The following is a 26,822-nucleotide window of genomic DNA, read 5'->3' as shown; positions in this document are numbered from 1 at the left end:
TCACACGATCGTTTGGCCACACTTTTCCTTTCCAGCGGGCGTCACTTGCATGTACGCGCAGAAATCGTGGGGACATGCTGCGTACATTTTACAGAAATGTGCCAGAGTCTCTTGCACAGCTTTTGCTATTATATTCGCAGCACTCGTTGTGTGACAGATGAAACGGGACGGGCACCAATGCATCGAGAACAGATACGACATGTGCGCCTGTTAAACGCGCACGCTGGCGAGCGGAAGTGCCGTATACTCTTCATTTTTCTAGGCCTTCCGCCACGCGCAAGTGGCTCATTGAACTAACCTAACTTTTCAAAGTAAATTTGGTCAGAAAATTTGCTAAATATGACGTACACACGGGCTGCCGGCATGACTGCTTCGGATTGTAACGAAAGCATGCGAGGAAATATCATTCTGTTTGAAGAAAACTAAAAGACGAAGCCTCTTCGAGAACAAACATCTCATGTGTAGGCTGAAAACGGTCCATGCGCGATATCCTTGGAAATTCCACCTCATTCCAAGCTCACCACGGGACAACAACTCACCTGGCGTCGGCTCCAAACGCACTCCTTTCCCAACCCACAAATATACACACGCTTTTACCCTGATTTGATAGACCCACACTGCTCATTATTATTATAGCCTCCTTAAATCGTATTCTCTGGGACTGCAGGGAAGTCCCTCCTCCACCAGATCTCCTGGCCACTCCCTCGCCTGAAGCGTGGGAAGCAATACTTCGGGACCCGAGCCTGGAGGTTCAACTTCGGGCTATCAAAAGAGCCGTGTAGGAGACTGTAAGGCATCGCCTGGTAGCCACCACTCACTAAGCCAAATTGACGAAATAAACTTGTTTCCTCCTCCTCCTCCTCCTTGGTAGGATATCTGAAACAGGTCCACGTGCAATATCCTTGTGACGTCCTATTTGTGTCAGAAATGGCACACAGACATTGGGACATGATTCGGATATCTTACAGACGAAGTGTTCTCCCCAGGTTGCTAAGCGGTCTTTGCAATTTTAGTATCAATAAGCGTTTGCCGAATGATAGACATCCATCGTCCGTAACACCTCAGTTGCAGCCTAAGACAATGAGTCTCAGAATTCATTATGCACTTTTACAGTGAATAATGAATTAATGAATTCATGAATGCAATGAATTAATGAATTCACGAATGAATGAATTAATGAATGCACTTTTACAGTGCACCTAACCTGTCTTGGTCTGCGCACATCGAAAAAGTAACTGCTAAAGCCTCACGTACGCTCGGTTATCTTAAACGTACCCTGCGCGATGCTCCGGCCATCACCAGACAAATCGCCAAACAGACATTCGTAAGGCCACAACTGGAATTCGCAGCCCCTATCTGGTCACCTCATCAAGCTTACCTAATCGCGACTCTCGAGTCAGTCCAAAACCGCGCCGCCCGCTTCATTGTCAGAGATTATCACCGCGACTCTAGCGTGACTAGCATTAAGTCATCTTTATCTCTCTCATCTTTTGCATCGCGAAGAACCATAGCATTGTTTTGTCTGTTTCACAAAATTGTCCATAGAACGCTCCCGTCCACCCTGCCGCTCACACGTCCATCTCGTACATCTCGGCGTCTGCATAATCATCTCAGTTTCCAGCGTATCTTTGGCCGAACTAATGCTTTCAATTCATCCGCGTTACCACGTGCCATTCAGCATTGGAATAACCTACCAAACGACATAGTTGACATTCTTGACCCTGATTCCTTCAAAGCACGCTTATGCATATTATTTCCATAATTCATCACAAGTAACCTTATTGCGCACCTAAGTAATTGCCTATAGCGCAGTTGTATAGTTTTTTTTTTTGCATTGCGTTAACATTGTTCTTTCATCTTCACCTGCTACCAATTGTATAATTTCTTGGTACTCCTTTTTTGCTACTTCACACAGTCGTTTGGTTTCATTTATCGCGTTATTTATATTGTTAGATATTTGTTCTTTCATGTTTACCCGCTAACAATGTATAATTTCTTTGTACTCCTTTTTCCCTTTGCTAATTTCCTGTACCCTCCCCTCACGCAATACTCCTTCGGGAGCCTGTGAGGTAACTGAATAAATAAATAAATAAATAAATAAATAAATAAATAAATAAATAAATAAATAAATAAATAAATAAATAAATAAATAAATAAATAAAACATGCCTCGTATATGGCTGTTCGAATCCTCAAGTGCATAACATAGCTGACTGCACGTCTGTAGCATACGTATGCTCTCGCCCTCATGAAATTCATGCAGCACGCCTGCTCTACAAATACTACCGCGTTTTTATTTCAAATCGCTATCGATATTGTAATTTAAACTTTGCGACTGCTAGCAGCATCCTTGCACGGTGGGTTACAAAAGGTCAGGGCTCGAATTGTGAAGATCGGTCATGTAGTATTGACGGTTGTCTGGAAGGCTAGATAGGACACAGTGGTTCACAACGCATTCTATAGAGCGCGAGTGCATGTTGTCTCCTAGTAACAAATATAGCAGGGCGATGAATTGATAGGCAAAAAGAATGGCTTGGAACGTGAGCTCACACTTGCTCTTAAATGGCAAGCCGGGTGGCATCGATACGGTGTGATGAGACAGAGCGTCGACACCAGACCATGCAGTTTATAGAAATTCAAACAAATACTTTCCTCTTCTTTCTTCTTTCTGGGGGTTTACGTGTCAAAACCAGTTGTGATTATGAGGCACACCGTAGTGGAGGGCTCCGGATGAATTTTGAAAACCTGGGGTTCTTTAACGTGCACTACAACGCAAGGACACGGGCATTTTTGCATTTCGCCTCCATCGAAATGCGGCCGCCGCGGCCGGGATTGACAAATACTTTGAGAAGCGCTTCGCACAGGACGCGTTCTATTCGACGTGTAGTGGGAACGAATTACTGTGGGTGGCGCGGGACCTGTCTGCCATTGTCTGCGCGTTGGAGAGCCAAAAGATTACGTTGAGCGAGGCGTTTTTCTTGAAAACGAGTTCAACTTCGTCCTGCCGTCTGCCCTTGCAAATTATCGCTGGACAAGAACAGCGTCCCTCACCTAAGAAAGATTCCATTAAATCGATTCCCATGGTGCGGGGGATATGCATAATTTATTCTGAGGGTACGCAGTGCTTTTCGTGCTTATATATACGCAGCATTGCTCGTGCTGTGAGTGCAGTGCGCGTGAATTGAAAGCAACTTTGCAAGGAGATGATTATGTTTCAAGTGCTGTCGGTTTGGCTGCGTATAACACGATGGATTCGAAAGTAATTTCTTGGCCCGAAACAAGGGCTGCTAAATATGGCTTTTAAGGTAGTTGTGGAGTAATTGCAGCTTAAGCTGGGATATCTAATAGATTTCACATCGCATCAGTAAACTAACCGGCGTGTTTGCATGCACAACTATTACGCTCACTGCAAGAACAACCACTGTCGCGGTGGCACTAATGTGATTTTTTTAATAAACACATTTCTTTATGTCTGTTTAGCCAAACGCTTTGCATCATATTACAACAAAGATATTGGTTACCTCCAAACTACAAATATTTTTGCCAGGCAATACCAAAATATTTATTTCGCATGATACTAAAGTGCTGACTGAAAGCTCTTGAATAAATAGCCATAATATATGCATATGATCCAATTATTTATGGGAATATAATGTTAATAAGAACCAGGCTGTTAGTCCTCGTGTTAAGCTTAATCCCGCACCCACAAACTCTTAGCATTACGAGTCTAAATCACGATATCGGCATTAACACTAGAAAATATATTGATATTGGATAAATCATCTGGTCTGTTCTCGAGGTGTTACCACACACAACCATTACGCCTGTGGTTTATAACCGTGAAAAATCAATCTGAGTTGTTGTGTTGACGCTACGGTTGTGATGTCGGAGCGCAATCCACGCAGCAAAACATCCTTTGTGAACTTGAGCAACTCGGGCTTCTCTTCTTTTGTCAGTAGAGGATATAAGACGTTGCCGACGGTGTACAAGCCTGCGAAGTGAAATAATGCACGCTAAGTAAGTCATTTTTATACGTGGCTCACTTGAACGTTGTTCTGCGTAAAAAATGTGATAGCGCAGTATAAATCCTGAATTACATGAGAAACAATTATACAGATCCCATGCCCATATTGGAAGCTACGTGAAGCGAACTTTAGTCAAGCGGCGTGCATTATATTTTATACAACTAGCGGCGCCACGTCAGTTGTGTTTATTTTCATCCTATGCAGTATGCATGCTGATGTGCATCACAACTTTAATCTGAGGCACATTTATGTTTATCTACTACCCTGCTCGCAAGCTATGTCGAAGTGCAAACACCGGATCAATCGGATGCAAAGCGTGAGACCTCTTCGCAGCGACCTCACGAGGGTGTGAGCCATACATAATGCTCGTGTAGGAAATAATTATCACATGTATGTGCACCGATAAGTACGACTCATATCTAGGTACATTTAAAAATGTTGTATCCTTTCGTGCCAGCTGTGGCATATGGCCATTCTTGAGAAAAGCGCTTTATTTCTACAGTTGTGTGACAGAGAAAAGCGTTCGCCAAGAATCGTCATGCACGTGCAGTGGCACATTCGGATTAGCTAAATCAAAGAGTCCGCTAAATATAATGCGCTATTTCATTACAATCTTTCTCTGCAGTTGATGCTCCCAGCTGACTTGAGAACCAGCGCTTATGTAAGGTCGACGTTCCCAACGAGTCTTGCTGGATGAATATCTTGGCATTCCATTACAATTCGCCGAGTTGTCTCAGGACTATTGCTGCAGCAGACATATGCTTCATCCCGTTGCGATTATTTGCTCCGGCACGTATTTGTCCTTAGAGAACCAGCTCGGGCCTCAGATATCAAACTCTTATTTTAATCCCAGAATAGCAGTTACGAATGCTAACGCTACAGCATTACTCATTTACGATTTTCTCACACCACCTCGTACTTATTGTAGCCCAAAAGTACTCTATGTTCCATTACAGCTGCTCTTCACCCCTTGATTTTCAGAAACACGTTTTGCAGAATTGTGTTCACTGGGAACACGGAATAAGTTCCCAGAATACATGCAGACAACGACAAAGGCGGATACGGCTGTGGTATCTTGGAAATGGCTGACCGGAAGTTATTACTTGTCTGAGCGGCTTCCGCCCTTCTCCCCTCCCTTTCTCGTAATACCAAGTTCGAACTAACATGCGACAGGCGATGCCTTTTCTTCTGGCGACGAAAAATTGGTAATGGTCCCATGGTACGGCGACAACTTTTAATGGGAATAGTTTCAGAACATGTATTACGAGACAGTGAGTGGGGAGAATGATGGCGGAAGCCACTCTGCTATTTATTCAGTATGCAGGCTGATGAGTAAAAATTGACCGGTAACCCCTAGCTTGAACAAGCCTGAAAGGGTCCCTGAAACGGTTCGGACAAATTTTGTAGACGCGTAGGGTACAGCTACAGTAAAACATTCGCGTCACAATTTAAGTTAAGCGTCTCATATTAAGAGAGCTACGGACGATTACAAGTTACCCACCTCCATAGCCATGCATTTCATCCCCAACTCATTCGCTGAGTGATCAGGGCTAAGCTCCGCCTTCGCTGGCTCTACGTCATGTTGTGACGTGTTGTCTATTTCCGGTTGTCTTGGAGCCAGCGCGCGAAGGCTCTCCAACCTCTCCGCTAGCCGCCCGGCTATCGATCCCCAGCGACAGCGATCAAGCAGCGTGCGTTGCGAGTGTTCTGTCGCAGCGCCGAGCGTGTCCGGTATTCCGGTAACCACAGCCGAGCTGGGTCCTTTAGCGGATAGGCAGAGGCGTAAACTAAAGCCCCTCCATACCAGTGTGATGAAGGTGCTTCGTAGACGTACGTGAGCGGCCTGATCGGCATTCGCGGTCCAGCCATCTGGTGGCGCAGAGCTAAACCAGCCAAATACAGAGCCAACATTGCTGCAACCAAGCGTGATGCGAGAATGCGGTCTAGTTTAAGTCATGAGGAATGTTCTGCTGCATGACACGGCTATACGTTTCTGAAACAGTAACGTAATAAGAGCGGACGGTGGCATTGATGACGCAGTGCTTTTTCTTTTTTAACGTCCACGTCCTCGCACAGTTTGGCACAGATGAGTCATTCAATCGATTTAGCGGAGCGCGGTAAGGGTAAGGTAGAAATAATTGTAAAAGGGTTGACGCAGATTCTAATTTCATAAATATTAAAACGAGTGTGCCTCGAATTTTCCTTAGGGACCTTTCGCGACGAGCAGGTTGTGCGACGAGTTTGTTTTTATGAAGAGCGTCTTCATATCCTCACATTTTTCTCCCTCTAATGTAGTCCTAGCATGACCACGTGACCTCAAACTAGGAGCGCCAAAGTTTAGAGATTTTAGGATAAATTAGAATAGTTTATTTTCTTCTACCGGCCAATGTTTTTTATGACGACGATCGTCGTCATATGACGGACGATCGTACTAATCACCGTAAATTATGACGATCGTACAACGATGACCACGTGGCGACGACGACATGAGGATGGTGGGACGACGATGAGTGTATGATGACGATGGTGTGACGTCGATGGTAGGAAGACAACCTAATGACGAAGCTTGAATCACAACGAAGGTATGGCAACATATGCATGATAGCGACTGTCTGACTACGACGAAATGACGACGATGGCACGAAAAAGACGGTACAATCACGATTCAATACGGCAGCATCATTGCTATAGTATGACCAAGCAGGAATGGGGTCGATCGATCGGGGAAGACGGTAAACGACGATGGCTTGACGACAATGGGGTGATATTCCTGAAGTGATCACGATGATGAAAAAACCACGCGAAGACGACTGCATGACGACAATCGTATGATGACGAATGTTGTGACGACAATGGCATGAGGGGAGGATGACGAAGAAAGAAAAGAGAGAATGGCGAACGATGAGGACCGCGACGGCATCCCGACGATGTGTGAAATCGAGCGCATGGCGGCGACTGTATGCCGACGGCACAATGACGACGATGACATGACAATAGTATAAGGGCATCGGGATGACGACGAGTGTATGACGGCAGTGGCATGGCACCGACTGCATCACAAAGGCTGCGTGACAACAATGCTGTGATGACAGCGGAAGACGAGCTACAGTGACGACGATGGAATAGTTACGAGGGCATCATGACGGCGTGGTGAGAACGAGTGCACGACGACTTTTTACGACGATAGTGCGACGGCGACAGCGCAACGACCGTTCGCTGTCGCAACGACAGTTCGACAGATGACACAGCTGGAGTAACGGCGGCACAACGACCACGAAGGCACCACGACCACGAGCAACAACCTAACGGCCAACGATATTAGACAACTTGGGCCACGGGATCGGCGTAAAAGACGCAACAATGACGCATGTGGAGAGTCCGACGTCGAATGTAGAGTTGGATTGAATTCTAGAATTTGACTTGCGTTAACCGCGATTTGGTTATGAGGCACGCCGTAGTGGTGGCTCCGGATTAATGCTCACCACCAGGAAATCCTTAACGTGCCCCCAATGCACGGCAGACAGGCGATTTCATGCGAATAGCATTCTTTGCCTACTTTAGCCATTTTCAATCAATCAATCAATCAATCTATCTATCTATCTATCTATCTATCTATCTATCTATCTAGACTCCTACGCCAACCCAGCGGCCCAAGTTGTCTACCTGCCTGGACCACTAGGTAGGTGCTACTGGTCGTGATGCCATCGGGGTCATTCCCCTCTCGTCGTTTCAGCCTCGTGATCTGACTCCCGTCAAGCCGCTGTCATCAGGCCTTCCACCCCGACCTAGTCGCCCAAGTTGTCTAACAGCTTTGACCAGCAGGCATGGGTCGTGGTCCTGTTGCCGTCGTGGTAGCTGCATCGCCGTCATTCCAGCTTTGTCATCCGGCACTTGTCATGTCATCGTCACGACGTCATACAGTCATCATTCATTCCTTGTAACACAGACATAGTGATGCCGTCGTGATCTTTCAATCGTCGTGATTCCAGCTTCGCGATCTGACCCTCGCCATGCTGTCGTCGCCACGCCTTCTACTCTCACCCAGTCGTCCAGAGAGAGAGAGAGAGAGAGCAAGGAGAGGAAAGGCAGGGAGGTCAACCAGAAGAGCATCCGGTTTGCTACCCTGCACTACGAGTAAGAGAAAGCGTATATAGAAAGAGAAAAATATGGAGAGAATGAGCACTGATTACATGTGGGACGATGTACAGGGACACTATAGGCGGTCTCTTAAACCGGTGCACTTCAAATACTGTACTAATGCACGCAACGCTTTTTGTGCCAGTGACGGGTGTAGCCACGGTCCGAGTATCTTTGACTCAGAGAACGGTCTCGAGTCCAGCCGGTTTAAAGTTGTCCTGAGAGAGAGGCGTTGTACGTCGTAGCGAGGACAGGTACACAATAGGTGCTTGATGGTTTCCTCGCACATACAGGAGTCACACATCGGGCTCTGGGCCATTCCCATACGATGTGAGCAGGCGCTTACCCAGTCGTACAAGTTGCCAAATAGCATTGGTCTATAGATGTGGGTTGGGGGTCGTGATGCCGTCGTGGTCGTTGCATCGTCGTCCTTCCCGCTCTGATATCACATTCTCGTCATGCCAGCGTCATCATGCCATAATCGTCATGCTTTGTCAGACCATCTTCGTGATAGCGTCGTGGTCAACTCATCATCGTCCCTCCGGCTACGTCATCCGACACTCGTGACGCCATCGCCGTCATACAGGTTTCTTGATATAGTCATCGTCACGCTATCGACATCATAAACTCTTCGTCATCCCATAGTCCTTCTGTCGTTGTCTTCTAGAATCTAGAATGGCGATGGAAGGACCGTCGTCCTCATCATCACACCGTTGTCTTCATGTCATCATTGTCATACTGCTTTTGTCGTTCCTACGACGTCATTAGAGTTCTTCGTCATTTCATTTTCAGCATGGTGACGTCATTCAATCGTGATTATGCCACCCTTATCACGCCTATCGTCGTCACTGCGTCGTCATCGGACAGTCGTAGTCACGCATTCGTCGTCATATACCGCAGTCGTCATGCTTTCGTGCTCGCTCAATTCCAGCTTCGTCGTGTCCGGTTGTCGTCACGCCTTCGCCGCCAATAGTCTTCGAGATGCAGTCGTCGCCATGCCATCGCGGTCATGCACTCGCCGTCCTCCCAAATTGCCTTGGTGCTGTCGTCGTCAAGCTTCGCCGTTATACGACTGTACTCATTTCAGGATCCTCACCTCATTGGTGCGATGCCGTCATCGTCATAGCACCTTCATTGTTCCGTCGATGTCGTTCCTCGTTCTTTGGTCATCACTCCATCGTCGTTACTGCGTCCTCGTCTTGCAGAGATCGTCATGCCGTCATGCTGGTCACTGACCGTGGCAAGAGAGTGTCACAGTAGAGTGGGCGGATACCGGATACAGTGTATGTCGCATGTCGCCGAAGCAAGGAAGTCTCAGAATGACCGTGACACATTCTAAATATACTCGTCTTCAGCGATATGGTGTTTGACTATGTTGCTCAAATGTGAAGCACATTACCTTCGACAGTCATCGCTAGATGAGTTCCACCGGGGAATTTTTCTGAATAAATGAAGATTCTAGAAGGTCGATATACGGGAGCTTCCTTTCGAACGTAGCACGTGTTTGAAAAATATTTCTAAAATTTCTGGTGAACACCAAATCACCTTATGCATATACTTACGCGCCGCTTCATCGATGGTCGCACCTCCGAGAGGGCTTTTCAGCAGCTCACACGTCAGTGGAACGAGCCCCGTTTGCTTGACGAGGTTGAGGAGCCCGTTTCGCAACGCAACAGGGCTGCAAGGCTCAGGTAGTACGGGCATCGTGCGACGTATAACCTGCATGCCCAAATAAATAGTCAGAAATGATCATTTTAGCCTAGCTTAGGCAAGCGGGTCGCGAATAATGTAAACACATGACAAATTCAACATCGCTGAACAGGAACACTCCTTGGGTGCTGAATAGTGCTCTTCTCAATGGCTAAAGAATGGTCTAAGCCTCATACTAGAGGCAAGGTGGCCAACTATTCTTAAAAAATATCCCTCGCACACATCTCAAGTGATTTCGAGGCGGCCCTACATAAACAATCAGAAGTCTCTCCGTCAGACCCTGCGTAAAAGTAACCAAACGAGACTTTCGTATTTCAGTTTAAATATAATAAAGGTAGTGCATTTTGAAAACATGATCATTTGAATAATACGGTTTAGCAACGTTTGAAATGTTACCTTTCATGGTATCAGTGCTTAGATTTTAGTACTTGGATTTTAGTACGTAGCCTCTTGATGCCTCGTGTGCACACTGGCATCGCAAAGCGTGCAAGAGTCGACGTGCGGTGGAGGAAACGTTTATTTCAGCAGCGCTCATCTGTCCGGAATCTGTCCGGACTGCTCCTGGACAAGTGCCCTCGTCTCATACCGAGCGGTCGTTTTTACAAGCTCGGTCTAGCTCGGTCAATCATCTAGTCAATCTCTACACCCTCCTGCGGAGTCACACAACCAGCCACAAGAACAAAACAAGCGCGCCTACATTCTTTGATTGTGCCTGCTTTCTCCTGGCCCTGCAAGAGCGATACGAGATTCCATCAAACCTTGCATGAATTTCAAGTCACTCGCTGCTGGTAGCCGCCGGTCATCGACGCTTGAGCAATCAATTATCGGTCGTTGGTCCTCTGGAGCAACATAGCTTGCAACAGCACCCAGCGGGAATTCCTTTCCGCCTTTACTAAGATCCCCCTGCCGCGGCTCGCCTCTACTAAGCACACTCCCCACGGGTACTTTGCAGTCTCTCTGAGGCTTGGCGAACGCCGTCCCGGCTTTCAAGCTCATTTCTTTGACGGCCCTCGCGCGCATCGCCCAATGACCTCGGTGCCACTGCAGCCGCATGCACTACGATGAATTTGTTTCCATAAAGACTGATTAGGAAAATCTGGCGAACCGCAGCAAAAGCCCCCAATCTTAAACTCTCGAACTGACTACTCCCCCCCTCAAGAATTTTACAGGGCACTAGTTGTCCACGTAACATAACAAAAATGAGCGATTTATCAAGGCCTCCCCCTGCCTTAAAAAAAAAAACCCTGTGAAGAGAGAGAGAGAGAGAGAGAAACGAGAAGGGAAAGGTAGGGAGGTTAACCAAGGACGTGCCCGGTTGCCTACCCTACCCTTGGGGAGAGGGAAGGGCGAAGAATAGATATGTGAAAGTGCATGGACTGCGAAGCTGGTGGGGACGTTAGAAAAATACCACCACCCCAACTGACGTTGGACGAGGTTACACAAGCACCGCCACCAGCACAAGTGAGCTACGTCACCGAGCACACGCATGCACCATCGAAAATGTTGCGTGAGCTTTTGCATATAGGGAAGAAACGAAGTCGGGTTGTGTAAAACAGTGAGAAGTATGGTGGCGATCCGAGCATTTCTTGACGTGTTTTTACTCTTTGAGCCGTCGGCCATTTTTGGCACCATGTTTTGGTCACGCCGCCGCCGGATTTTCGCGAAATGGGGCATATAATGCTGTCGCATTAAACGCATTGGAACAGTTTTACGTTATGTGGCCCCTGGTTTAGGCTGCAGAAGCACGAGCTCCGCTCCCAGCGGAGTGATGGCGATGCGACTGCAGCAAGAGGTAATCGTATTCACTACAAAACAAACTTCTGCCACCTCCATGAAACGTTCACGGTTGGGAAAACAAACAGGCAACTTTGCACATGCGCGTGGCTGGAGGCACTAGTCAGCTGCTAGCACACTCGATTTCCATAGTAGAGCGCGGATCAGTAAATCTTTTTTTTTTGTAACGCCGGCAATTTGTTTATTATATGATAAAAATTTTACTCACATCATGGTATTTCGCCCACGATTCACTCTCCAGCAGAGCGCGGTACAGCGGCTCTCCTGGTCCCGGGCAAGCTTTGTATATGACGAGGCACTCGCCACCAGGTGTCATCAGACGCTCGATGTTCTTCAGTGCAGCACACTTGTCCTCTATCCAGTGAAGTGCGAGGAAAGAGTAGACCCGCTGAAAACGACCTTCCTCGTCGATGAACCGCGACACTTCTTCATCAACGGTGATGTCCAACAGCCGGCGATCAATCTTCGGATGGTCATGGACTAGCTTCGCGTAATTCAGCATGGCCTCTGAGTTGTCGGTAGACACGAGCCTCTTCAGCGTCGGAGGGAACGTGGGAAACAGGTGGTTGCGCGTGAAGTTGCCTGGTCCACAGCCGACCTCCAGGTACTGATGGTCGCTTGCATCCTTTTCCTCGGCACACGTGAAGAACGACGCCTGCCACGTCTTCAGCAGCTCCGCTGTGGATTGACGGGTGTGCTTGTGGACTTCGTCGTATACCTTTGGCACCTCGCTCAAGGTGAACGGCGACTGCACCGAGGAAGCTGCAGTTTGATTATGGCTAGCCATCATCCTGAACCGAGATAGTCTGCGTCGGCTTTGGAAAGAAAATGAAACCATTGTAAGTTCACGCACGGATCGCGCATAAGTTTAACTAATGTATAAATAAATCAGGCCCAACGAAACGGAAAGATTACGAAATATTGTGCTATACCACTTGTTGAATCTATACCATCTCTTCGATGACATGTTCTATGTACAAGGTGTTCTGATTAACTTTCTGACACGTCTTTATCAAGATACATTCACTCGCTTAGGCCCTGTATTTGAGAAAAAGGTGCAAGGATTGCAAAGTGCCGCAAAAATCTCTAGCATGCTTATTTTATTTCTCTTGTACTCTCCCACAGCGGTGACCCAACGGCTATGGCATTTCTCCGCTGAGCACGATGTAGAAAGTTTGGCTGAGACTATCATAATTTCATTTACTCTGGTTATATACTGCGTTGGGTTATTCTCCGGCTGTTTAGGCGAGATAACTGGTGCACGTCTGGCACGACGTACACCTTGATGTGACACATTAGGGTCATAATCAGTAGGTTAACATCGGTGTGCATAACAGCCCGGGGATGGCGAAATATACAAAGATAAGGCATGGCATGTTTGCAGCAAGCGCCTTCACAAGTGTGGCTTTGTCAGTGTCAGTGGCGTGAAATCATATGACACTTAACGAGATATGGAGCGCAAGGACACAAAGACAAGGAAGGACAAATAGACGCAGGTCACAGGCGCTTTGTGACGTATGATGTGTTTTATGAGATATTTTTTACAGTGGTTGGGACGAAATACATTGGCATTCCAGGTACTATTCTGCTTCGATGCATAAAAGAGCGTCTCGTCAAGAAAAAAAAAGTAAACGAAACGACAGCGCATTCTTGTGGCGACTTTGAAGGCGCATATTTCCTAACTGGTGTCATTCTGTAAATTGATTCAAAGTGGATGTGCCTTGCACACCCAACGGCTACAATTCGGAAATTGCAATATGTGCCGTAAATACTTAATAATCTTTAATAATAATAATCTCTATTTTGGCAGGAAACAACAACCAAAAACGCAGAAAATTATCTTTTTAATTAATTAAATAATTTAATTATTTTATTTTATGTTATATTACTTTATTTTAAATTTAATTAAATAAAATAATTATATTAATTTATTTAATTAACTAAGAAGTTATTAGTGATATTTTTTAATTTGAATAATTGTTTAGATTTCTCGTGCAAGTAATGTCCTCTGGATAATCAAGTTCAATGATTAGAATTATGCTATTTGTAACAAGCGACTTTGAAAAAAAATTACGGAAAACGTCAAAATGATCCCACGGATAACAAAGCAATCAAAGGACAAGCGAAAAGAAACAGATGCATTCGCTCGCGCAAAAAATTCAGCAGAGGCACTTAAGACTGCTGACGTGAGGGAATTCGTAAGCATTATAATCGCTCAGGTTAAATGTATTCGATTTATGTTTTCGATTTATGTTTCCGACGTGCTATACATTTCTTTCTGCTGAATCGATGTGTGTGTGTGCTTGCGTATACGTTGTCCACAGACGAGAAGCATTCGGACTATTTTGCTGCAGAACGGTGAATTGTTTTGTTAATTTGCTTCGTTTTCTGAGGTGGACTTCCGTGGGTGACCACGTTTCACAGCTGCCGCTGAGGTAGACGCTTCGGAGAGTATCTCCGTAGACACAGCAACGATGAAATCCGAAGAGCAAGTGACGCGCGGGATGCAGCGGTGTGACGTGTGCAATGACGCATGCACCACGCACACCTCCTTTTATAAACTCATGATTTGGCGTCAAAAGTGCATCGCAGTAGACACAGTACCAATTAAATCTGAAGAGCAAGTGACACGTGGGAGTGAGTGAGTGAGTGAAAGAACTTTTAGTGGAGGTCCGGCGAGGACGCGAAGTTGTCGCGCACCCGGCTATTCCCACGTCGGGACCGGCAGGTTGAGCCTACCGGCCCGGTCGTGGGCACGCCAGACAGCCAGGATTTGCTTGTCTATAGCGGGGCTATTCCTCCCACTCCCACTCCTCCTTGCTGAACTTGGGGTATCTCGACCCGCACTCCCAGAGCATGTGTGCTAGAGTGGAGGGCTGCCCGCAGGACGGGCAGGCGTCGTCGCGATATGCGTCAAGGTAAACTTCGTGTAGAACGGCCAGACACGGATGTGTGCCGGTCTGTAAAAGTCTAAGAGAAACGGCTTGCGCCCTATTCAATTTGGGGTGAGGGGGTGGAAAGACCCTTCTAGACATGTAGAAGAATTTCGTAACCTTGTTGTGAGTAGCGGGATCATCCCTGTGGCCGTAGGGGGGAGGGGTGTCGCCGCTCCTTACAAAGGAAACGCGGTCGGTGAGGTCACGCGCAGCCTCGTGAGCAGATAATTGAGGTTCGGGGGAGCCCCCTCGACCGACCCTACGTGAGCGGGAAACCAGTGAATCGAATGATTCATGAGAGCATCCGCACTGGAGACGCTAAGGAGACGAGAAGCTTGCTCAGCGATGCAACCCTTCTGAAAGGCCGTAACTACCATTTCGGAACCGCTATAGATCTCGGGCCCACGACCGTCGAGCAGCGTGAGGGCGATGGCGGCTTGCCCGCCGACTTCGGGTCGCAATTGGAAATCTTGCCGCTGGAGTCGACCACGACGCCGGCAAAGGTCTTCCCATCGCTGTACTCCACGGCGTCGACGAAGCTTGCTCTGATGCCTTGTCTTGATCTGTTTGAGAATCGCTACTGCTCTCGCCTTCCGTCTGCCGTCGTTGTGGACGGGATGGACGTTTTTAGGCACGGGTGCAACTTCGAACTTGTCTCGAATGCCCCTAGGGATCGGGGTACTGACCCTAGAGGATCCCGCAGGAGGGTAACCCAGCTCTTCGAAGATGCGTTTTCCTGCCGCTGTGGTAGTCAGGAAGCGAGTTGCGCGCGTTCTTGGGCTTCGGCAACCTCCTCGGCGGTGTTGTGTACCCACAGCTTGGGGAGATCTTCGGTATGGGTACGAATGAGCCCGAGGGCCCTTTTTACTACTGTGCGGATGAGAGTGTTGAGCTTGTCTCGCTCCTCTCTGAGCCAGTTGTGCATAGAAATCGTGTACGTGAAGTGGCATAATATTAAGGCGTTGATCAGGCTGAGGAGACGGGCTTCCTTCATGCCTCGGTGTCTGTTTGCGATTCTGCGAACGAGGCGGAAAGCGTTGTCCGTCTTTGCGGTGATCTTGCGGAGAGCCGTTCCGTTCCCGCCGTTGAATTCGACAAACATGCTGAGGACCCGAATGACGCCGACCCTGGGATTCACCCCAACGTCACGAGTGCGCAGACTGATGCTGCTTTCGGGGACTGGCTTCCAAATCTTTGGGTGTGCCTCCCTTCTCTTTTCTGTAAAGCAGAAGCTCCGACTTGGCGTGGGAGCACCGAAGTCCGGTGGGGCAGAGATACTCCTCGATCACGTTGATCGCCTCCTGCATGGCTTCTTCGACTCTGCCCTCGCAGCCCCCTGCGCACCAGGTGTTAATGTCGTCGGCGTAGATGGTGTGCTTGATGTCCTCGACGCGTGCCAACCTCTCAATACAGATGTTAAATAGTGTGTGTGTGTGTGGGGGGGGGGGGGTATTACGGCGCTCTGAGGAGTGGCCCGTCCTCCGAGGGGCACATCTTCGGAGCGTAAGTCTCCAACGCGAAGCTTGGCCTTCCTGTCCGTTAGAAAAGAGCTGATGTAGCTGTGCAATTTCGAACCGAGATCCAGGTTCGAATTGGTCTTGACGATGAAAGTGTGGAGCACGTTGTCGAAAGCCTTCTCGAGGTCCAGACCAAGCCGAGCCTTGACGTCTCTGGAACGACCGTCCACGATCTGATGCTTGATTAGTTTCATGGCATCCTGCGTCGAGAGTCCGGTGCGGAAGCCGATCATGTTGTGCGTGTAAACCTCGTTGTCTTCGAGGTACCCGTTGAGCCTGTTGAAGACGACGCGCTTCATGACCTTGCCGACGCAGGATGTTAGAGAAATCGGCCTGAGGTTCTCGACGTTCGGGGCCTTGCCGCGCTTGGGAATGAGCACCTTGCAGGCCGTCTTCTATTCTGCAGGAACAACGCCGCTCTTCTAGGACTCGTTGATCTTGTCGGTCAGAAAGACGATTGGTGGGTCGTCGAGGTTTCTCAACATTCTGTTGGTGACTCCGTCCGGACCCGGCGCAGACTTGCGCTTTAGCGCGAAACACAACGGTGTAGTCTTCGTCCAGCTCAGGGCGAGGAGGGCCTCGGTAGTCCGGGAGTTGGGTCGCAGGATCCCCGTCGCGCCGGACGGGCAGACACTTCTGAATCCATTTGGAGATGAGTACATCGACCTCCCTCATGACTCCGACAATTAACCCATGGCCCTCAGTTCCCAGTGGCTGCGGAGCACCTGACCAAGGCGGCGGTCAGACCTGCTACGCGGCAGAGGGTGCTAAGAATCTCTGGGTCAAGGCAGGCCGCCAATGGAAACTGAACCTGTCAACGTTCAACACGCGCACCCTCTCGAGTGAGGCTAGCTTAGCAGGACTATTTGAAGAATTATCAGGCATTTCCTGGGATATTATTGGCCTTAGTGAGGTTAGAAGAACTGGTGAGGCTTACACAGTACTGACTAACGGCCACGTCCTCTGCTACAGAGGTCTTCCAGATAAGAAAGAATCCGGGGTAGGATTTCTAGTGCATAACAACGTAGCGGGCAACATTGATGAATTCTACAGCATTAATGAAAGGGTAGCAGTCGTCGTAATAAAGCTGAATAGGAGGTACAAAATGAAGGTAGTGCAATCCTATGCCCCAACCTCTAGTCACGATGATGAAGAAATAGAACAGTTTTATGAAGATGTTGAACTAGCAATGAGAAAGGTGCAAACTCAGTATACTTTAGTCATGGGCGACTTCAATGCAAAAGTGGGGAAAAAGCAGGTTGGTGAGCAAGCCATTGGCAACTACGGCATCGATTCTAGGAATGCAAGAGGAGAGATGTTAGTAGAATTCGCGGAAAGGAATAGGCTCCGAATAATGAATACCTTCTTCAGGAAGCGCAGCAACAGGAAGTGGACCTGGAAAAGCCCTAATGGAGAAACAAGGAATGAAATAGATTTCATACTCTCTGCCGATCCAAGCATAGTGCAGGATGTAGAAGTGTTAGGTAAGGTTAAGTGCAGTGACCATAGGTTAGTGAGGTCTAGGATTTCTCTCAATTTGAAGAGAGAGAGAGTGAAATTAGTCAAGAGGAAACAGGCCAACCTAGAGGCAGTCAGGGTAAAAGCAGACCAATTCAGGCTGGTGCTCGCAAACAAATATGCAGCTTTAGAACAGGAAGATGAAGATAACATAGAGCTAATGAATGAAACCGTAACTAGGCTGATCTCAGAAGCAGCAATTGAAGTGGGAGGTAAGGCACCAAAGCAACCTGTAGGGAAGCTCTCCCAAGAAACAAAGGACCTAATAAAGAAACGGCAAAACATGAAAGTGTCCAACTCAAGAGATCAGATAGAATTCGCTGAACTGTCAAAACTGATCAACAAGAAGAAAGTAAGGGATATTCGAAATTATAACGTGGGAAAAATTGAGGAAGCCGTAAAATATGGACGCAGCATGAAATCAGTAAGAAGAAAACTAGGCATAGGACAAGGCAAGATGTATGCACTGAAAGATAAGCATGGTAATATCATCAGCAATTTCGATGACATAGTAAAAGCAGCAGAAGAATTCTATACTGACCTGTACAGTAGCCAAAACAGCCAAGCTTCTTCCATTCGAAATAGTGATGAACCGGATACAGAAGCTCCTTCTATAACTAGCGATGAAGTTAGAAGGGCCTTGAAAGATATGACCAGGGGAAAAGCGCCTGGAGAAGATGGAATAACAGTAGATTTAATCAAAGATGGAGGAGATATCATGCTTGAAAAGCTTGCGGCCCTTTATACGCAATGCCTCACCACTTCAAGTGTACCAGAGAGCTGGAAGAACGCCAACATTATACTTATCCATAAGAAGGGAGACGTTAAAGAATTGAAGAATTACAGACCCATTAGCTTGCTTTCAGTATTGTATAAAATATTCACCAAGATAATTTCCAATAGAATCAGGACAACACTTGACTTCAGTCAACCAAGAGAACAGGCTGGCTTCAGGAAGGGGTATTCTACGATGGACCATATCCATGCCGTCAATCAGGTAATCGAGAAATCTGCGGAGTACAATCAACCTCTCTACATGGCTTTCATAGATTATGAAAAGGCATTCGATTCAGTAGAGATATCAGCAGTCATAGAGGCATTGCGTAATCAAGGAGTGGAGGAGGCATACGTGAATATCTTGGCAAATATCTACAAGGATTCCACAGCTACCTTGGTTCTCCACAAGAAAAGTAGAAAGATACCTATCAAGAAAGGGGTCAGGCAAGGAGACACAATCTCTCCAATGCTATTCACTGCATGCTTAGAAGAAGTATTCAAGCTCTTAGACTGGGAAGGATTAGGAGTGAGGATCGATGGCGAATATCTCAGCAACCTTCGGTTTGCAGATGACATTGTCCTATTGAGCAACAATGGAGAGGAATTACAACAAATGATTGAGGACCTTCATCGAGAAAGTGCAAGAATTGGGTTGAAGATGAATATGCAGAAGACAAAGATAATGTTCAATAGCCTGGCAAGGGAACAAGAATTCAGGATCGCCCGTCAGCCTCTAGAATCTGTAAAGGAATATGTTTATCTAGGTCAATTACTCACAGGGGACCCTGATCATGAGAAAGAAATTTACAGAAGAATAAAATTGGGTTGGAGTGCATACGGCAGGCATTGCCAAATCCTGACTGGGAGCTTACCACTGTCGTTGAAAAGAAAAGTGTACAATCATTGCATTCTACCGGTGCTAACATACGGGGCAGAAACTTGGAGGTTAACAAAGAAGCTCGAGAACAAGTTAAGGACCGCACAAAGAGCAATGGAACGAAAAATCTTAGGAGTAACGTTAAGAGACAGGAAGAGAGCGGTGTGGATCAGAGAACAAACGGGGGTAGACGATATTCTAGTTGACATTAAGCGGAAGAAATGGAGCTGGGCAGGCCATGTAATACGTAGGATGGATAACCGGTGGACCATTAGGGTTACAGAATGGATACCAAGAGAAGGGAAGCGCAGTCGAGGACGGCAGAAAGTCAGGTGGGATGATGAGGTTAGGAAATTCGCAGGCGCAAGTTGGAATACGCTAGCGCAAGACAGGGGTAATTGGAGATCGCAGGGAGAGGCCTTCGTCCTGCAGTGGACATAAATATAGGCTGATGATGATGATGACATCGACCGTGTGAGACCTGGTGGCTTCGTGAAGGGCCCGGGCCAACGTATGCTTCTGATTTGACTTGGAGCCGCTTTCGTCGAGAAGGTGCTTCACTATACCCCAGGACTTGAAATTGCGCATCGGTCTGTCAATAGATTCGCAGAGGTCGTCCCACTGCTGCTGGTATAGCGCTTTGCAGTGGTCATCGAGGACCTTGTTGAGGTCCGAGATCTTCCTTCGGATCCTGCGATTGAACCTTTTACCCTTCCATTGGTGGAGCAGGGCGTTTTTGGCTTCGATCAGATGGGCGAGTCTGCTGTTCATTCGCTTGACGTCGAGATCAGTTTCCACTTTCTTGGTGGCCGCGGAAGCGTCGTTGCGGATACATTCGCACCCTTCTTCGGGGCTAGCGGGTGCCGTGGCTCTCCCGGGTTCTTCCTGAATCTTGCGAAAATGGTCCCAAACGACGAACGTGAATTCCCTGACCCTACTCTAAGCCACGTTGAAGTGGGTCTCGAGAATAGTGGTCGCTGCCAAGCTACATGGCGGTGTTCTCCCAGCCCACGTACTCGACGTTCTTGACGAAGGCGAGGTCGGGTGTCGTGTCCCGAGTGACAGAGTTGCCGATGCGCGTGGGAAAAGCTTTGTCGGTGACCAGAGTGAGGTCCATCTCGTTGGCGTCTTGCCGCAGGTTGCGTCCCTTTGTACTGTCGTAGACGTAACCGCAGAGGCCGCACGGGGCGTTGAAGTCGCCGACAACCACCAAGGGTCGAGGGCCGGCCAGGTCGGTTGCTTTTTTGAGGATGGTCTTGAACTGTTGGCGCGAGTCCCTGGGGTTGCTGTAGATATTGAGGACGAAAATGATGTTTCTGCGCTGATTCCACTGCGGCACATAGAGCAGGATCTTAGCCATGACATATTCGATTCTACCGCTCCCCAGCTTGAGGTCGTGGGTGAGATGAGTAAGCCATTTATCGATCAAGGTAGAAATGTCTCGCCCACCGGGCCGGCCCGACACGGCCCTGTAGTCCTGGAGCGAGGCAGCGCAGACTAATGTTTCCTGGAGAGCAATGTCCTGAGGTTTGACCGCCAAAGACCTGAAAAACTGCTGCAGAGGGGCTTTCTTGTTCGAATACCCCCTGCAGTTCCATTACCAATGCGAAAACTTTCTTTGGATCTATCCATTATTGGGCTGACCGGACGGACTACGGCCTAACGGGACAGTTAGGGCTGCGCAAAGAATGGGACCTGTCGGCGCGTTGGTGGGGTACTTAAGTGTAGCTTCCTTCAGTAGCGGTTGAACAACGATGGCGGGGGAGCGATTCGCACCTCAATGGCATCGATACGATCTGCGAGAGCTCCGAGGCCCCTTTTGGGGTCCTCGAGCACAACCTGAATTTGGCGAATGCTGTCGGTGAGGAAACTGACGCTAGGGGCGACCTGTTTGAGGCTGTCTGCCAGCGCAGTGAGAGTTTGCTTAATCTCGCTGACTTCTGCGGACAACACTCCCGATTCGCATGTTTGATTTACTACTGCCCTGCGTTTGGAGGACGTCGCATTACCGTCTACCAGAGCTGGGATTTGAGTCTCGGAGACCCTGACTGCCGCACCATTACCCGACGCATTCGAAACAAGTTTCTTGATCTCCGCCATTTCATTAACCAGCCTATTGACCGTTTTCTTGGGGTCGTCGTTCTCTTTGCGTAAGCGAATGGCTTCCACGTATCCAGCTTGCTCTGGGGGCGGGTCGTAACGAGGTGGCGGAGCGGCCCCGGTATTGGCGCCGGGCTTGGAACGCACCAGATTGGCCCAAACGAGGGTCGGTTGCCTCCCGCAGCGTGGGAGGCAGTGACGGAAGCAGTGACGGAAGCAGTGACGTACCTTGTGCAATGACGCACGCACTAGGCACAACTTTAGTCAACCATAACCGTGGAGCCACCGGAGGCCCAGGTTCGATTCCCACCCAGACCGAAATGTACCAAATTTCCTTTTCAATTCCATTATTGACTCTGTTTACAAAAACCTACCTGACAAACTTGACGTCAATCTGAGCATTTTTGACGTATTTTTACTCTTCGCGCCGTCGGCCATTTTTGGTACCATCTTTCGGTCCCGCCGCCGTTGACCACGCCGGATTTTCGCGTAATTGGCAATATAATGCCTTCGCATTAAAAGCCAAAAAGGGGCAGCTGTGAGACCATGAAGTGAATAAAGGGGATAGTGGAGTTTCATCTCACCGTCAATAACCGAAATGTTTTCCTTCTTGCTGGTGCAGCCAAAAAGATAGAGAAGGATAACACTTTTGTTATTGACGCTGCTGTAAAGCCCAAATTTCCACTTAATTCATTTTACGGTGCTCAGTGCTGCCCTTTTTTGAGTTTTTGCGCGTTACGTGGCTGCTCTCTCGTACTTAGTCTGTTGTCATATAATAGACCTGTAGTAGCATGCCGAACATTTTCCTCAGCTATACCCCCCCACCCTCCTGCCTACTTATCATTGAAATGTTTCTCACCAGCGCTCAAGTGTTCGCACTACAGGTTCAAATTACGGTTTCCTTGAGATACATCACTGAATACGAAAATTATGTGCACGGTGGGGGGGGGGGGGGGGCTATGCGGTATGAATAAATTACGATGACAATGCAACTTAAGAGACTGTTGCCATAGGCTAGAGATCTCTATACTAAAAGTTTATTTCTTACAAACAACCATAATAATCGAAAAAAATTCACTGCCATTCCACTCTGTGAAGGTTGATAACTAGCGAAGCTGTGTATGTGGTGATTGACGTTGCTCTGGTGAAACGCTCCAAGTTCTCGGGATCGGGGACACATGGACGGTTCGGATTTCTTTCCGCCTCGCTGTCCTAGTGGGCAGCACGCTTACGCTTGGCGTCCGCGGCCCGCTCATCGACGTTGGTCTCCTTCTGCCGCCGCCCCGCCCATTACCTTTTCTGTTCACGCCGTCGTTCTTGGTGGGCACGCTGTTCTTCTTCAGACCATAAAACACGCGGCCTACCCTTTCACAGTCACAGCAGAACTGAGGAAAGGAGCCTACGTAGAGCATGACGTCCGGATTCAAAAGACACTCAGATTGGCTGGCACTAGTTTGAGTATGCGGGATGGCGTACACGTGTATGATGCGAACACGTAGACTGAGAAGGGCTTGCCATATAAATGGGTAGAACTTTGAGACAGTCCAGACGAGAGCAAGATATTCGCGCTCGGTAATCGCTTAGTAGCGCTCTGCAGTTGTCAGGAGCCGGCTATGGTAGGCTATAACACGGTCGTGTCCATGTTGGCGTTGCGCTAAGGCGGCTCCAATCCCATAACCACTGGCATCGGTTCGGACCTTAGTAGGTGCGACGGGTCAAAGTGGGCCGAGACAGGTGCATTGGTGAAAATCGTGATAAGGCGTGAAAACGCGGCAGCCTGAGGGGCACCCCACGTAAAAGGCACGTCTTTCTCTCGAAGTTCACTGAGCGGTCGAGCGACTGCTGCAAAATCTTGCACAAACCATCTGAAATAAGACCAAAGCCCCAGAAAACTGCGGACGTCTTTGACAGACTGAGGTACAGGAAAAGTCGCTACTGCTCGAACCGTCTTCGGGTCGGGTTGTACGCCCGAAGCGTCGACGAGATGGCCTAGCACTGTAATCTTTCGGCACCCGAAATGGCACTTCAATGAGTTTAATAGGAGCCCAGCCTTGCGGAATACGTCAAGAATAGCTGCGACGCGCTGAAGGTGCGTCTCAAATGTAGGAGAAAGCACAAGGACGTTGTCGAGGTAACAAAGGCAAGTTGACCATTTGAAATCTTGAAGCAGAGAGTCCATCATCCGTTCGAACGTGGCGGGGGCATTGTATAGACCAAACGGCATAACTTTGAATTGGTAGAGGCCATATGGAGTGACGAAAGCGATCTTTTCTTGGTCTTGCTAATCTACGGAAATCTGCCAATAACCAGATAGTAGGTCTATGGACGAATAGCATTTGGCACCGTGATGACAACCAAGAGCGCCGCCGATTCGTGGTAAAGGGTAAACGTCCTTTTACAGCGAAGCTGTGTGCCACTCGTCCGACCGAAAATTTCGTGGCGTAAACATAAAACTCACTACCCCATACCAGCTGTGCGATAGCTTCGCCGAGCTGGGGGAGAGAGTGCTGAGAGAGAGTGAAAGCAGAGTATAAAAAGAGCATCGCGCAGCATAACGGATGCGAGGTGGAGAGGAGGAGTGAAGGCATGTGGTAGTGGAATGCGTAGAGCTGCTGCCGACGCCGATCGCGTTTCCCCGCGTTTGCACCGAATGCGGCTGGTGTCCGTGACTGCAGCCGATGCCTCTGGCGGCGGCTCGGCAGGTTTCGACCAGACAACAGGACACTAGTTGCTTCCGAAAAACTGAAGTGAGAGCTGAACCGCAGCCGTGGCCTAGTGGTAGAACGCCCGCCTCGGCTGCGGGAGGCTTGTGGGTTCGATTCTCACCGCTGCCGGGCACCCACTGGTTCAAAAGGGTACAAGCGTACCCCGGCCTGGCGTTCGGCTTCCTTCAGGGGTGATACGCTTGGGAAAGGAGCCTGCGCCCTGAATTCCCGTCGAAACCAACGTGAGCACGGAAATCAAGTGGTGTCTGGGCCGCTCCCATGGCGGTCATTTCCCATGTGGCGCCCCAAGCACCTATTGAGGTGGGGGCACCTTCGGGTTGAGGTCAAACACCCCTTTCCAAGCGTTCAGGTCCCATAATGGCCGAGCACCAGGCCGGGAGCGCGCTTGTACCTATTTTACCGGTAGGTACCCGGCGGCAGCACTTGCCTCCCACAGCCGCGGCGGATGCTCGTCTACAAGGCCGTCTGTGGTTGGACAAGAGGCGCCCAGAGACAACAGCTGAAATCTCTATTGGGCCCTCTTTCGAGATGTGGACCCCCACGACAGGCCAGGGGACATCTCTACCCATGAGAAAAACCGGTGGGTTCCCGGCGGCACCGGGATTTGAACTCGGTACCTCCCGCATACAAGGCGGATGCTCTACCGCTAGGAACTGAACCCAAGCGTCGTAGAAGAGAACATCCCGAGATTACATTGAGGGAAGCCTAGAGTTCGCGTAGGCGAAGAATTGAAGATCCCGAGGCTTGTGAACGTGGCCGGTTGAATTCATCGCGATACTACGCAGAACATCGCGAAGAAATCCTGAGTGCCAGGAAACTAAGTGTGTGGTTTGCCCCTACTTTACTTGGCGTTCTCCAGCTCCGCTGGTTTGTGGTGTTTGCGGTAGCAGGGTCACGCATAATTTTTACAGTGGAGCTGTATACCTCTCGTTGGTCTGGAAATTTCGTGGCGTAAACACAAAACACAAGGTTAACAATTGAAGGCAAACGGCTTATCTTGCCTTGTAATCAGGTATACAGCATATATATATATATATATATATATATATATATATATATATAAATATGGGTTCACAAAGAAGCTCGAGAACAAGTTAAGGACCGCACAAAGAGCGATGGAACGAAAAATCTTAGGACTAACGTTAAGAGACAGGAAGAGAGCGGTGTGGCTTAGAGAACAAACGGTGACAGCCGATATTCTAGTTGACATTAGGCGAATGAAATGGAGCTGGACAGGCCATGTAATGCGTAGGATGGATGACCGGTGGACCATTAGGGTTACAGAATGGATACCAAGAGAAGGGAAGCGCAGTCGAGGTCGGCAGAAAACCAGATGGAGTGATGAAGTTAGGAAATTTGCAGGCGCAAGTTTGAATACGCTAGCGCAAGACAGGTGTAATTGGAGATCGCAGGGAGAGGCCTTCGTCCTGCAGTGGACATAAAATATAGGCTGATGATGATACTTAGTGACGCGTCACCATGCTCTCACATATAAAAGGGAGACCCGCCTAGAGAGAGAGAAAGACAAGGAGGTTAGCCAGTGTAAATACCGGCATGCTACCATGTGCTGGGGAAAGGGGTAAAGGGAATAAAAGGTAATAGACAAAAAATTGAAGGAAGAAAATACCGCGACCCTACGCGCTAATACGTTCAAAACCGGTCACACAATTGACAAGCCCTTAAGAACTTCAGCAGAGCCCTTAAGGACTTTAGTACGGAAGCGCGTCTAGACCAGTGTCCTAAAACTTTTTCCTCTGTGAGGGGGAGATTGTCCAGTTTTTCAAGCGCAGTCGCAAGCACTTCTCTTGCCACACTGTAGCGGGGACAGTCACATAGGAGGTGCTTGATCGTCTCCACGCAGCCGCAGTTGTCGCAAGCAGGTCTGTCGGCCATTCCACTGCGTATAGGCGTTCGTGAATGCCACGCCGAGCCACAGGCGGCACAGAAGTGTTGCTTCCGCTCGTGGTAACCCTGGTGGAAAACGGAGTTGCAGACGCGGATCCAATCTGTGAAGTCGTGCGTTGCTGAAATCACTGGTGTTCCACAGAGTCTGCGCCACGAAGTGAGTGGACGTCGGTACCTGTTCAGAATGGCGTCGTATTTCTGTCCTGCCGGAACAGCATCTGAGCAATATCCGAAACCAAAACACCAACTTGCCCGAGTACAAGCTTTTGTGTTATAATAAACTCAATGTTTCAGAAAACGCGAGCGGGCATTGCATCGTCTGGTATTTGGTGTAAAACCTATCCCAAACAAGACAATATATTACATTAAGCATAGCGCTTCCATGTCCACGCGTCTCGTGAGGCCGACAGACGCGAGAGCCGCCGAACAATCTCAGCTGGCTGGTCGTGACATGTGATTAACGCGTTTCTGTGACTTGCGCACACTATGGTAACCTGTTCTCATCTCACCTTAACGTATAGAACACGCGCGAAGAGGACAGCGTAGTTTCTTTAAGTAAGGCCAGCGCGTTTTATCGCGTATGCTATTCTAATTTTCTCATATAACCTGCTCCATCAAACTGGAGTAGCTTTGTAAACTAAACAAACTAATGGGGTTAGCTCACCTGTGGTCTCAGTGTAGTTGGGGGACGGATTCTCTGGCTCACTGACGAGACAGCGGGCAGGAACGGTTCGATGAGTGCAGGCCACCCACTGAAAGAAAGCGTTCTTTTTATATACTTCCTGTTAGTATAAGCCAGCA

General features: G+C 48.5%; 1 protein-coding gene across 1 annotated transcript; it reads right to left on the bottom strand.

The window, feature by feature from the left end:
* Positions 1–26,822, bottom strand: LOC125947162 (uncharacterized). The gene is made up of 4 exons (XM_049671543.1): positions 26,686–26,822; positions 11,874–12,480; positions 9,724–9,880; positions 1–77 (listed from the first exon to the last, which is right to left on the bottom strand). Exons 2-4 carry the CDS (start codon positions 12,453–12,455, stop codon positions 1–3), a joined length of 816 nt encoding a protein of 271 aa, XP_049527500.1. The 5' UTR covers positions 12,456–12,480; positions 26,686–26,822.

This window comes from Dermacentor silvarum, chromosome 7 (genome assembly GCF_013339745.2).
Source record: "Dermacentor silvarum isolate Dsil-2018 chromosome 7, BIME_Dsil_1.4, whole genome shotgun sequence".
Taxonomy (NCBI): domain Eukaryota; kingdom Metazoa; phylum Arthropoda; class Arachnida; order Ixodida; family Ixodidae; genus Dermacentor; species Dermacentor silvarum.
The sequence above is the reverse complement of the archived record's forward strand: the minus strand, read 5'-3'. Positions and strand labels throughout refer to the sequence as shown.

Bases quoted from the DNA above. Each gene is read 5' to 3' on its own strand.
- LOC125947162 (XM_049671543.1), bottom strand. From the start codon at position 12,455: ATGATGGCTAGCCATAATCAAACTGCAGCTTCCTCGGTGCAGTCGCCG. The intron at 9,881-11,873 runs GTGAGTAAAATT...TTGGGCATGCAG, and splicing joins CGTGGGCGAAATACCATGAT to GTTATACGTCGCACGATGCC. The intron at 78-9,723 runs GTAAGTATATGC...AAATGTACGCAG, and splicing joins GACCATCGATGAAGCGGCGC to CATGTCCCCACGATTTCTGC.